The 13,725-nt window shown below is 38.3% G+C and overlaps 1 protein-coding gene across 1 annotated transcript in view; it reads right to left on the reverse strand.

Moving 5' to 3' along the window:
• Positions 1–475: 475 nt before the first annotated feature.
• LOC139151823 (serine/threonine-protein kinase SMG1-like) overlaps positions 476–13,725 on the reverse strand; it is an 85,440-nt gene continuing 72,190 nt past the window's right edge. Inside the window, exons 58-70 of the mRNA XM_070724821.1 lie at positions 13,452–13,637; positions 11,510–11,882; positions 10,886–11,052; positions 10,140–10,390; positions 9,463–9,805; positions 8,628–8,752; positions 7,909–8,113; positions 7,034–7,244; positions 6,553–6,634; positions 6,066–6,154; positions 5,468–5,647; positions 4,784–4,947; positions 476–4,182 (exon numbers count right to left, since the gene is read on the reverse strand). Of these exons, the coding sequence (XP_070580922.1) occupies positions 4,105–4,182; positions 4,784–4,947; positions 5,468–5,647; positions 6,066–6,154; positions 6,553–6,634; positions 7,034–7,244; positions 7,909–8,113; positions 8,628–8,752; positions 9,463–9,805; positions 10,140–10,390; positions 10,886–11,052; positions 11,510–11,882; positions 13,452–13,637 (2,454 nt within the window). The 3' untranslated portion in view covers positions 476–4,104. The remainder of the gene's footprint in view (positions 4,183–4,783; positions 4,948–5,467; positions 5,648–6,065; positions 6,155–6,552; positions 6,635–7,033; positions 7,245–7,908; positions 8,114–8,627; positions 8,753–9,462; positions 9,806–10,139; positions 10,391–10,885; positions 11,053–11,509; positions 11,883–13,451; positions 13,638–13,725) is intronic.

The raw sequence follows: 13,725 nt of genomic DNA on the forward strand, positions 1-13,725 counted from the left end.
AATCAAAGATCTGTATCAATGGTCAGGTTGGTACACACACAGGGTACAGTGTACCTATCTGAACAGTTGTTAGTATGATCCCTAAATGGTACTTGAAGTACGGTCAATAACATAGCTTTACATAAATATACGCAATTTTGTAATACACTAGGATTGTAAGCCTTTGTTCAGCAGAGATTCAAGTAAATCCACCCTATTACATCATTCAATGGATATTTAAAGCTCTGATAATTCAAGTAAGGTTTTGTTTTCTGCTGTCGAGTACAAAGTTCTCTTGACTTTAATAGGTACGGATACATGAGAATATTGGCATTACGTTGAAATCATTTGTCATTGAACACAATAAAATTCTTGTATTGGTAGGCGCTGTTAGAATTGGTAGGTGTGGCATGGAGAAACACATCTGTAATATTTTGTAACAGCAGAAAAGTTAACACGTATGAGTTGCTTAACACATGGACAAGTACACCACATGTATTTTTAATCTAGAATAACATTTTTATTAAAACATAACCACTATTAATGATAGAATCTACATACACAAACTGCGTACAACTTACAAATACAGAAAAAAAATTACAGTAGTATTGCTATCCCAACACCTAAAGAAAAACAAAAAACATGGGTTAAATCATGGACCTACATTTGCCATCCTACGGTTGTATCACCGACAACTACAATACAATATTTCTGTATACCTAGAATAATGAGCTTAATACAGAAGGTAGGGATCGATAGCTAACAAATTTTGCTACAAGGTGTCAAATACATCCAAGTTGGTGCTACAGAATACAGAATCAATACAAAGACAAAAATCAAAGAAAATGTTACTAGGGTAACTTTTAAAATCTGACTTCTCTGGAATATATTGTTTTGTCTTCACTAACTGGCTAGGTGAACGCACACAGGCAGACTCCAACAAAGAACAAACATATCATACAGAATAAGCAGTTTCGCATGCCTAACTTCAGCTGAGGGTCATTCGTGTAAGTGAATACGTTTTATTTGCTGTGTCGCCGTACTCTTCTGCATTTTTGTATTCTCCTCATAACAAAGCCACAGTTTAGTGTCTAACTATGATGTCGAAATGCAATTTTTTTCGTGGGAAGTATTTTGTAATATTTGACATGAATCCGCTTTGTAACTTAAGAGACAATGGTAACACTGCACATTACACTGTTTGATGATCTCATCAATATCACATGGGTGACATATGTTATAAGGCTGTCAAGTGACCAGACCCTATACCTACAGTCCAAAGGTTTGTTGTTTTTATAAAGTATTACGTATGGTGGAATTGCTAAGCTTTGAAATGGTGAAGTTGCCAGGTGTCATTTTTCCAGCGAGTTGAATACAATTTCTCTGTGAAATGCACATGTATCTGAGGGTACATAGACAGATTCAGTGGGTAGGTCTGTGGTTGAGCACTGTTTTGAGTTGACAGGCAGGTACTAGGTAGTTTGCGAGAAACTCGTGTCATCAGAGTTGTACCCACACATGTACTGCCAGACAAGTTATTTTTTCATTGATTATGTGACATGATGCCAACAAAACTATATGACGTCACAGATTACATCGCATCCAGTTTATTGCATGTCTTCATGTGAAATCATGTTTTTTCATGAAGTTTACAACCTACTCCTGTGTGTGGAGATGTGTGTGTGCTGAATGTACACGGACCACTGCAGCTGAAGTTGGGCTTTGCGGAAAAACAAATAGTGCTATAAACGAAGAAAGACAAAAGTACATGGAATATGAACAGATTAACATGGTCAACTCCATACACAACTAGGATTCTGGGATAGCTAAGGCATTGTTTCACTCAACTCTGAACAACATAAATGTGTTACATTTTGGTCCATCTAGATGATATCTATTTAGCACCATCATCATCATCATCATCATCATCATCATCATCACGACTTAAACAGAAATATACATATTCTGGCCCATCTAAAGGACTATCTATGAAACAAATAGCACAAGCACACTGGTCTCTGAATCTAAAATTGCCTACAAGATTTACATGCTGTGTGCTAAACTGCAGTCCTTGTGATTGGTAGCCATACAATTATTTTCCACCAATGCTTGAGCGAGACAAAGTGTCAAATTCTATCAGTTGGAGCGCACATTCTGTTTGTCACTGACCACCAACCACCATGGACACTGCAGATTTCAACATCAGCAACATGACTGCGACATCAAAATAGGGAAAAGGGTTGGAATTTTGACCTTGAATGACTGACATGCCATTTGACTGGTTTAACCCTTTCAATGTCAGACTTGAGTACACGCCCTTTGTTTTGGATAGAGTGGGTAGACCTATATACTTGAGTTGAAACAGAGTTGAAAGTGGTGGTAGAAAATGATTTTCTATAGCATTTTGACAGTGACACTGTAAATCTTTCAAATTTGGATACTCTACTAATTTCACACACCAAGGGAAATTGATGACCACCTCTACTGTTTTTCAGACGTTAGCTTTGGAAAGTTGAAACAATCTTTGGGGTTTTTTTTTCATTCATTTAAAAAACAGCCCAATACATGTAGTAGTCTGTGATTAAGGACACTTTTAGATGTGGAACACCATACATAAATTGAGGGCAAAACTTTTTGTCAGCATTAAAAAATCACCAGCGAAATGGCACATCTGAATTGCAGTGAGCACATAAAAGTAAACCATGTGACCTTTGTCATGATTCCATGAACTTTGAACTTTTACAGTGACGACACTGAAATATGTGAGAAAATATCAAAATACACTCACCAAAACAAAACAAGTAAACTGTTAACAAAAAAAAACTATACCTTTCCTAGCCCACTATTAAACATATTTCTCAAATTAGAATTCAACATTGGAAGAAAATTTGGAAAAAAAAAACATTAACACATCATATTAGGCTAAACTAGCCTACAGGTATTTCAGAATGAGCGTAGCATGCTTATTTTAACATAAATGACTAACAGTAAGTCATGACTTGTGCCTCAAAATTTACTCAATGACAAAGGATGGTTTTTTTCCCCAGCACATAAAGCATTAGCCCTACTACATACAACTAGTCCTTGCGGGATTTTCAATTTGAAGACATTCTCTGAGACTCCATGGTCTACAGAAACGCTCCTAATTCTCAACTAACTTCCTTTTTTTTTCGTCAGTTTTTTCTATTTTTAAGTTACGGTGTATTACTGATGTGTTGAATCTCTGTTGGTTCAGTTTCTAGCTTCCAAATGTCGGGCTATATTCGGGATCAGACTTCAAAAAACAAAATATTGGCATGTTTAGGATGAGACACAAAAAGGGGTGAAAATGAACCAGCACAGTTGTTTGGGCTGACACTTGTGAATTCTAAAGCTGGATATTATTACACAGATAGGAAGACTACAGCCATATCAGGGTATTTCTGCTGGATTTGTAACATCTATCATAATTCTAGAGTGAAAGGAGAAGTCTGGGAAAGGGTTTTTTTTATCACTGTAGCAAGATAGCGTCTCATGTTTTTCCATTTTTGAATTTATAATAACTAGCGAATGTGCTCTTTATTTCTCCGTAATATTCTTACCATCAGAAAAAGAATGACTTTTTTTTTCTAGAAAGAAATATGCAGATGGATTTGAGAGTTTCATGAACTAACATTTCTGAATGCTGGAGAGTTTTTTTATCATTATTTTTCCCTTTTCTACCATCATTTTTTTTTGTATAATCACTTATATCTGTCTGCAGTATTTCTTAACACAGGCATGTGGGAGCCATGGTGTTACTGGAATACGTTATGACCATAGGCTCCCACAAAAAGAATGTTCACACACTGTACCCTTGACGACCAACCCTTTCCAGGGTCCACATTACTGTGCCTCTTTGAGTATGATTGTCATAGGTCGTCTTTGTTTGGCTTTTTTTATTTCAATCGGTACATTGGAACTGCCGGGACTGACTGGGTTACAGCATTTGGCAGTTGGCTGGTGTAGAATATTCTCAGTATATTTTTTGAAGGAACCTTGCCTAGACTGGGTTGGAGGCTCGCCCCTTTTTTGTTTTTATTCTTACATACTGAGCAACATAGATTGGTTGACTGCTCTTCCAGAGAGCTGGCTTGCACAATGAGTTCACACCCAGGCTGTCCACCCCTCATACAGCTGAGCTAGGTTATCAAAGTTAGTGGCATCGCGGATGACAAAGTCAACCTGTAGAGTAAGCAAAGAGTTTGGTTGTTATTTGACACTACAATATCAAAACATTAATCATGGAATGTCTGTACTGTCATTTTTGCATCAGTCTTTAGACTATATAGTAAAGATTTGTAAAAACACTCAGATGCACCTCCCTCTACACACACATCCCTGCATGGATGTATGCATGCATACATACATACATACTGTACACGCACGTCGTAAATACATATATAAATACACACAAGCATGAATATGAAGATATTTTCATACTACATACATACTGACATACACACATACATACATACATACTTTAATACATACACAAACATGCATATTGTCATCCAAACATACATACAGAAGAACAGAAATCAAATCTATACTTGTAGAGTAAGCTCCAATTTCCACTAAGATATGGAAAAGGGAGTTAAAAAATATCAACAGTTCAGAGGGGCTGACTTCTGACAAGACATGAAGAAATTGCTGATCACTGTTTGAACTTCATAGTGAACTTGATTGACACCAAATGGCAAGAGGCTTTTCCGTGAATTTTCACCCTAAACAGAGGCAACACATACATTTCAACAAAAGTGACATGCAAGTGATGATCACTGACCTGCTCAGCCACTGATAAACGTTTAGCAGGGTCTGGATCACGCCCATCTAGCTTGGCTTTGACACGACGCCACACGCTGACAGCATAGGAATTGCGCATCTGAATGGCCTTCCCAGTTCTCGGATCTCTCATCACTGACAGAGATGCACGGAGCTGAGTTGGAGCTGAAAAATCATTTGATCAAAAAGAAAGTTAATGATGCCCTGACCTAGTCAGCCAGCGTCCACAAATTGTTAACAGGGTAAAACACTCATTAGTTGAAAACTTACTGAACAACTGAAGGAATAAAGACATGGCAATCTACGTTTTTAACAGGCACTCTATGCATTTTACAGTAAGGTACACTGTATTTGCTGATTTAAGATGAAACAGATGTTATACTGACTATAAATTGTTTTGATCACTTCAAATGGTGTCAACAACAACTTTTCACTTGTCGACACATCTTCCTTAGTCAAAGCATTGTTAGCATAACTGTGTCATTGCACTTGGATAATAAATATATCATCTTTAAAATTGGATTTCAATGCATAGGACTGCAATCCTATTGATCCTACACACTTTTCTGTTTGATCGTTTTCATATAAGTCAGTAAACCTATCATAATTTCAGAAACTACATGAAGCCATCAATTTCAGTGACTTCGCCATATTCAATGCAGGAGGTACAATGGCTTACTCTTACCGCTTGTTTTTGTAGCCGACGGTGGCGTAGATGGAGTGGAATGGGCTGCTTTCTGCTGTAGCAGTGGTGGTCTGCTGGGAGATACTGCTCTAACATTACCGTTGCTACTGCTGCTAATCACGCTGTCTTTCATTTCTTTGCTATCTTCATTACTTTCTTTCTCTTTACTACTTTTCAGAGCTGTTGGTATTGACATTGAGATGTTTGACATCGTTTGAAATTCACACACACAAAATTGAATCAAGATCAGAATTGGTAAAACTTGGAATTTGAATGGATGATATTACAAGGCAAGCTACAGTCATAAACTATGACACAAATAAACCAAATATATGTTTCTGTATGACTTTTACCGAAGCGCCTCTAAATGATCATGATTTTGCACTGCACACACTGAACAACACACATAATTCTTCTAGGGATTACGCATGTTGGTGCTTTGCAAAATATTTTTCTTTTTAACAATTTTCAGGACACGTCAAATTACTAACAGATATCTTTTTTCATTCATGTAATATTCAATTTTGCATTTTACATATGCTTTGTACATGCTAATTCTAGGGCACTCTAAACCCTAATGTCTGTCTCCTATACTTACCTGAAGCAAAGCTAGGCTGCTGTGCCTTTTCATCTTCTTCTTTCTTGGCCAGTATCGGTGTCGCCAGACTTATCAAATCTTCACACAGACTGTAACGTGACCAAAGAACAGCAGGAGTTATGAAAACAATCCAACAATCCATCTGATTTTTTTTTACTTCAAAAATTGTTCTTGGCACAAAGGCCATGTAGAAACACAGTAAAAATTACAATCCATCAAGATGTTGTTAAGAAAAGTGTCAATGCTACTTGTTCTTAAAGATCTCAACAGTAAGGCCAGATTCTCGCAATAAACAGCATGTTGACTGGTGTGGACAGAAAAAAGTCCTACAGATTTGACAAAATTAGGTCTGGAAATTACGATAGAAAAACTAAATAGAGACCCATCACTTGATTTCATGAACAAATGTTCATATGTTTAAGACACACGCAAAAATGCACACAGACAGACAGATAAGCATACACATAAAACAGACACAGAATTATACCTTTGTGCTGTATCTGACAGTTCTCCAGTAACTGACATCAATTCATTGATATCATGGTCACTATCATCATCCCCATTGAAGACTGAAAATTAAACAAAAGAGATGAATTGGTCGCAATATTAATCAGGAAATCAATTACATTCAAAACAGAAATAATGACCTGCCAAGAGGGTGACGGCATGCATGTTTCCCTATGAAACTATGAGTCCATTTGGCCTTCAGCCCTATTTGAAGAGCCAGGATGTTTGCTATTTAATGTACAGTAACAAAGATAAATGGTGAGGGAACTTCAGAAACATTTTGCTGTCCCTTGACATGTTTGCTTTGGTACACAAGGAAAAATTCCAACAAGGCATTCATTTATCAATCTACTCGCTTGAACAGAATCATTGATATTTGACAAAATCTGGTCAATATTCTTTAATATGTCTTGTAAAATTTCATTTTACTTTTCCTCATAAGCATTTCTGACGTCAGTTACCTTCTTGTACTTTCTTTAGCATGTTGGCAAACCGTTCAGAGAACGTCTTGTACTGACTGGTGAATCTCCTGACCCGCCCTGTCTCTGTGTCACCAGTGATGGCGTCCTCCTCCCTGGCCATTGACCTCAGCATGTGTTTCACCTCTGAGATCAGTTTGTGATGAGTGGTGACAAAGCCTTTGGAGATGTTAAACTGAGTCCTCAGTGCATCCTGATCATTGAACATAATACAGTTATTGATCAACTCCTTACAAACAGCTTTCAACTTGATCAGCAACTCTCTCATTTGACACTGACAGTCAACAAAATTTATTTATTTATCTATTTATTTTTGACATTATGTACATTGTACTTGAAGACAAGTTAATCAGAGGCATGCTCAAATTAAGGATTATTTTGCTATCAAATTTGAGCTGTCAGCTGTGACTAAATAGAAGCAAGAAATCTTCACACAGTAAGCCAGAACTTCCATAAAGACGATGGTAAAATGTTTGTGTTGTATTACAGACTACATTGCCACAACACTTATGATTATTTGAACAGATTTTCAACATCTCAATGACCTCAAACAGTGACAGTTGCACTGTCTGTGTTCCACACACTTCCTCATGCTGTAGGTCCATGTAAACTGACATAAAAGTTAATTCTAGGAATTGCCATTTCTATTGAAATAGTCTAAAGCAGAACTCTTGTAGAACCTTTTTCCCCCATGCTAGTTGTTCTGTAACAATTGCTTGACCCTGGATAGAGTAGAGGCCCATGTCACTTTAAAACTGTAGTTGAATGAGCTTGATTCAATACACCCTACACACCAATGATTACTGTAAATATCTCTGAGATCTATGAAACTATGGAAGCACTGACTGAACTCTGACCTTTTTGTGTTTGAGGTGAGACTCTTTCTGCTTAATCAGATACTTGTTACTCTTGGCTTCTTTCTGTATGGCTTCCAGCAGAGCCTTCATCCAGGCTTCACCGATGGGCATTGATTCTGATGGCGGCTTCAAGGCGATGAATCTCTCCTCAATGGTAGACACTGTACTGTTACAGGACTCGGCCAGGTTACAGCTCTCCTCACATCTGATGTGAAGAGTGTACATGTATACGGTAAGATTAATTGTACCTGTCACCCCCAAAAGTCATGTACATATGGCAAACCATACAACAGAATGAAATGGGGTTATACAAAAACTGGCATGGCAAAGCAGTTAATACTGTGACATGTCAGACAGATGATGTGTGTGAAAGATAATGTATTCTATTGTCTTTGAGGCAGGATCTGAGAAACACACTAGCTCCATTTGGATAATAATTATCTCAGTTCCTTTTTGTGTCGTACTGCTATGTAACCTCTTTCTCATTCTTCATTCACAGTTCCTTGGCGTGAAGTTGTTTCACAGGTTCAAAGTACCGAAATATATAGCCAATTTAAACAATCAAATGACGCTGAAATCTCTCTTGATACTTGTGCTTATAATAGGCTTCACCTGGTCTGACTATGTATGCCCTGAAATAACTACAAAATGGCACAGTTTTCACACCAAATGTAACTCTGTGGTTTGGTGACACGATAGAAAATTTCAGTTTCATTTACCTTTTCAGCAGACTTATGAAGTTGGTGTCAGCATTGACGGCTTCCTGTGTTCTTGTACGATGAGCCTCAAAATGCAGGACAGCATTACACAGGGATATGACATCATTGGTTCTCTTACCATTCACCTGTCAAGGTCAACACAATATAACACAAAGATTAGACCAAAGAGATCAAAGGCTCACTTTGCTTGTACGGTCACACACACGACCTGCAACTGCAATAAACGTCTACCTAATAGACAGATAATTTTTTTTTAACTTGAAGGACAATATTTTAAAATGCAATTAACCCTTTCACCAGCATGGTTTGGCCCAAACCCATTGTTATCAGTGATGATTGTGGACCTGTCTACAGAGAATCAGCGGTGAACAGGTTAAACAATGACAATTCAGATTTGATTTACATTACTGCAAAATCTAAGCAAACCATTGTGCACTTTGAAATTACATGTAACAAAATACAACCCACATGTCCAAAGCAAACATTACTTCTATGCAAAATGACTGCATTTGCTGAATAATAAAATGTGTGCATTGGACCAACTACGATATCATCAAACACACACTTCACACCAATATCTTTGATACCTTTGAGAAGTTATATCAAGTGCTGTCCTGCAAAAACAGCTATTGTGTAGAAACAGTAACTGAGGCAAAATATGAATCTTGTGCTGACCCCATTATAACCTCATCATCAAGAGTCAAAACATCAAAGTAGCTGTTGGTGAAAATTGCAAGATTGAATGGAAAATGGAGGAGGGGATATGAGATGCAGAAACATTTGTCTGGAGATAATCTTTGGAGTGTGGCATAGCCGGGAATTTTATATAACTCACAGTGAGGAAGCTGCTTCTCTTCTCCATAGCTTCTTCAATGTTCTGCAGTACAGGATTCAAAGATGGATTAGCACCAGCAGCCCACTTCAACCTCTGCGTTATACTGCCCTCTAAGGTGGAGTACCTCTCGTGCACAGTGTTGAGGGCAGTCTCCAGTGAGGTCAACATCTGGACACGTTTGCGGAGGTCAGACATGATCTTGGATCTTGTGGGAGTGATGACTGGGCTGCTGTGATGGCCACTTTGCAGTAGGATGTCTTCATGCAACCATTGATACCTAGCTAGCTGTAGCTGAGCTCTCTGTACACTTGACTGTACACCACTGATGTTTATATCTAGTCGTCTGTAAGGGTAAATTTCAAGTTTCAACTCAATGTCTATAGTATACCTGATATGGTTTCATTGAACACTGAATTAAGATCTCTACTTTACAATTATTTCATTATTTTTTCAAAAGTTTTTTTGCCATTGTTTTCACACACAGTTCAAGCAGTGAAAGTTTTGCAACTAAAGTCCATTGCTTGCACCTGATCATGAGTTACGAGTGTAAGTAGATTTTGAAGGATATTTGCTGGTAACAGCATGCTACAGGAAAATCTCATTTTCTCACTAAGTTCTACTTACAGGTTTGTTAATATGCACTGTGCAATGATAACAACAGAAAACTAATCACATACCTAGCCAAGTCTTGTTTCTTCCACGCTGTATCGTGAGTGCTGGTCAGAGCACTGGCTTGACTCAGATGCCCGGAAGAGAAATCACACTTATGCATGCAAGTATCCACGGCTTTCTTACACATCTCTTCAATGGAGACTTTACAGTTTGCTCCTATGTCCTTGGTGTTGACCAGGGCCACCACATCAAGGCCAAGGCCGTTGATGTACAGGCACATGGTGTAACCAAGGGCTTGTGATGGCAAACCAATCAACTGTGATAAAACATGTTAAAAGTATTTTAAATAACATTAACCACACATTCAAGAGGTATTAAATACATCACGACTGCCCTGTAGTTCTGCGATATCATTGTGTTTTACATTGTGTGCCTAAACAAGGAAAGTTCACCACATGAAAATATACCGGTACTTCACTTGTGCAACAATACAACGCATTTAACAAATTTACATCAATCCTACACTGAGTTCTCAAGCTGTCAGCATTATGAGGACATGAAAAGACCTTTTCATCACAATGAAGATAAGCCAACACAGAGCTTGTATGATGGACTACTATTTGTACAAGTCAAACAATGGTTCACAATTATTTCATGTTGCCATGACTATGTGCATTTTCCTACTGATGCTGCCTGCAGTGGTAAGTGGACTCTAAGTCAATAAAAATTCCATGATTTTCCAAGGCTATCAAGGAGCTTGTGGACTGTGCATCTATACCAATCTTTAGCAGCACATGGACAAATCACTCACCTGTCCTCTGACAAAGTCAGCTATGAATCTCTTGATTGGCTTGGACAGGTGCTCATCACTGACCAGATTCACTGATGTGTCCATCTCACCAAGGGTGTACAATGGAGCAGGCTGACCGTTCACCATGATTCCACCATTGGACATAGAATACTTGTCACTGCTTTCACCTGTTGAGGAAAAGAAAGCCAGAACCTTCACTTGAGTAGGCTTGCCAGCAATCCTTGTCAATGACACAAAATTTCTCATTCTTTGACTTAATTTTATTTCATAATAACTTTGTAAGAGGTCTATACCACTACACACTGCATAAAAATGCTTTCTTGCATGCAAGAGAGCTCTTGAGTATCAGCAGTACATCAGCCAGTCTGTGAAGGTATGTAGCCTGCAAGGGATGATGAATAGAATCCCTCATTTTCTTCAACACTCAAAAATATATCAAATTCAATAGTTAGCAAAAATATCTTTAATAGTCGTATAAACATGACAGCTTTTACTGAAGATCTGAATGGTTGTCAGTCTGATTAATTTACAAACTCTACACAATGCATGATGCATAAACTACATATGCCAAGTGTTTGAGCAAATCACTGTGTGTATTTGCTACAAAGGGACATACTATCTCACCTTTAAAAGTGGCGGCATGCTGCTTACACATGGAGAAGAAATCTTGCATGGTCTGTAGTCTCTTGATAAAGAATATATCAGCTAGGATGCTACGAGTACTGTCAGTGAAGATGTAGCATTGCAGAGATCTGGCCTCCCGCACCACATCAACTTTGTTCCACTCTGTAGGGACACTGAGGCGATTGAAGACATCCAACAGTTCACTGAAGACGGAGTCGATCTGGGTGAACAGGCCGTTGAAGCCGGCAAGCAGCATCTGACCAGCCGTCATGTCAGAAGTGGACACTTCGGTCTTGGCAGACATTGGCATGATGAGATGCTGGAAGCGTTCCCTCAATGCTTGTACTACATCAGTGATGGCGACATACCCAGCCTGGTGGACACAATAAGCAAACAACATACATAACTCTTTGTTTTTGTGCATAACACTTCATTTGTTCAAATTGCTCTATGAGGACTAAATGGTACTGCTACTCATACTGTATCTTTCATATTTCTTTGATATTCAGCTGAAAATAACATTCATTGTTTTAAGTTAATCTGTTCTGTTACCCCTTTTCTCACCATAGTTTCACCCAATTCCATTGTATCATGTTATCAATGGTGAGTGTGGAACTTACTGTTTACAAGGAATTAGGTGTGAACAAGTTAAATACCGTGGAATAAATTCGGTAGTTGAATTGCCCTAGTGAAATGGTAAAAATTATGACTTATAAAAAGTTGCCTGTCGGGAAAAATCATCTCATACAGTGCATGAACTGAGGTACATAAATATTCTCCATTGATAAATCATTACAATGGGATTTGCATACTTAAATAGTATTCATAATATACTTTGCATAAACAAGAGAACAAGTCATCGTTGATGACACAGTCCCCACTTGTTAATGGGTACTTTGATTACAGGTCCTCAGAGAGGATAGAGTCCTCTTCATTAGGTCTGTGATAAAAATACTGTGATAAAATACTTTTGAATAAATTCGCTTGATACATGTCTGAGTTCAGGACATGAAAAAATCATAACAAAATGGCCGCACAGCAGCTATATTGAATTGTATCACAAAACAAATTAACGTGCAAATGTATGACCAATCGTATCACAAAACAAATTAACGTGCATATGTATGACATTGGTCAATCTCCTTTTACCAACTTTGAATAAAATCGCTTGATACATGTCTGAGTTATGGTTCTGGACATGAAAAAACGCAATAAAATGGCCACACGGCGGCCATATTGGATCGTATTACAAAGCAAATCAATGTGCATAGCTATGACATTGGTCAATGTCCCTGTACCAACTTTGAATAAAATCTGTTGAAACATGCCTGAGTAATGGCTCTGTACATGAAAAAATCATAATAAAATGGCCGCCTGGCGGCCATATTGGATCGTATCGCAAAACAAATTGACGTGCATATGTATGACATAGGTCAATGTCCTTGTACTAACTTTGAATAAAATCGATTGAGATACGCCTGAGTTATGGCTCTGTACATGAAAAAATCGTAACAAAATGGCCGCACGGCGGCCATATTGGATTGTATCACCAAAAAAATTGAAGTGCATATCTATGACATTGGTCAATGTCCTTGTATCAACTTTGAATAAAATCAGTTGAAACATGCCTGAGTTGTTGCTCTGTACATGAAAAAATCGTAATAAAATGGCCGCCTGGCAGCCATATTGGATCGTATCACAAAACAAATCGACGTGCATCTGTATGACATATGAAGTAATCCTTGTACCAAGTTTGAATGAAATCGCTCCAGGCATCTCTGAGATATCTGCGTGAACGGACGGACGCACGGACGGACGCACACACGGACGCACGCACGCACGCACGGACATGACCAAACCTATAAGTCCCCCCGGACGGTGTCCGTGGGGACTAATGAATACCATTATGTTGTCTCTATGGTAGTGAGAGAGGGCTCCTTACCTCCATCCCTAATGTCAGCTGTTTGAGATTGACTTCCAGTTGTTGTAGTATAGCATCTAATGGAAGACCAAACTCATTGGATATGTCTTCTAGAGTCTCAATGCACTGAAAGACAGATGGGTCTTCACTCTGTACAGTCTTCATTGTCTCTGGTAAGATGATGGTACGGAAACTGTTGTTCAAATCCTAAGTAAAGAGAACAGATCACAAATGGTCATGTCAGTGTCCCTCGTAGAAAGCATGGCTGCTCTTGTTCACAACTGACCGATTGATG

This window comes from Ptychodera flava, chromosome 15 (genome assembly GCF_041260155.1).
Source record: "Ptychodera flava strain L36383 chromosome 15, AS_Pfla_20210202, whole genome shotgun sequence".
Taxonomy (NCBI): domain Eukaryota; kingdom Metazoa; phylum Hemichordata; class Enteropneusta; family Ptychoderidae; genus Ptychodera; species Ptychodera flava.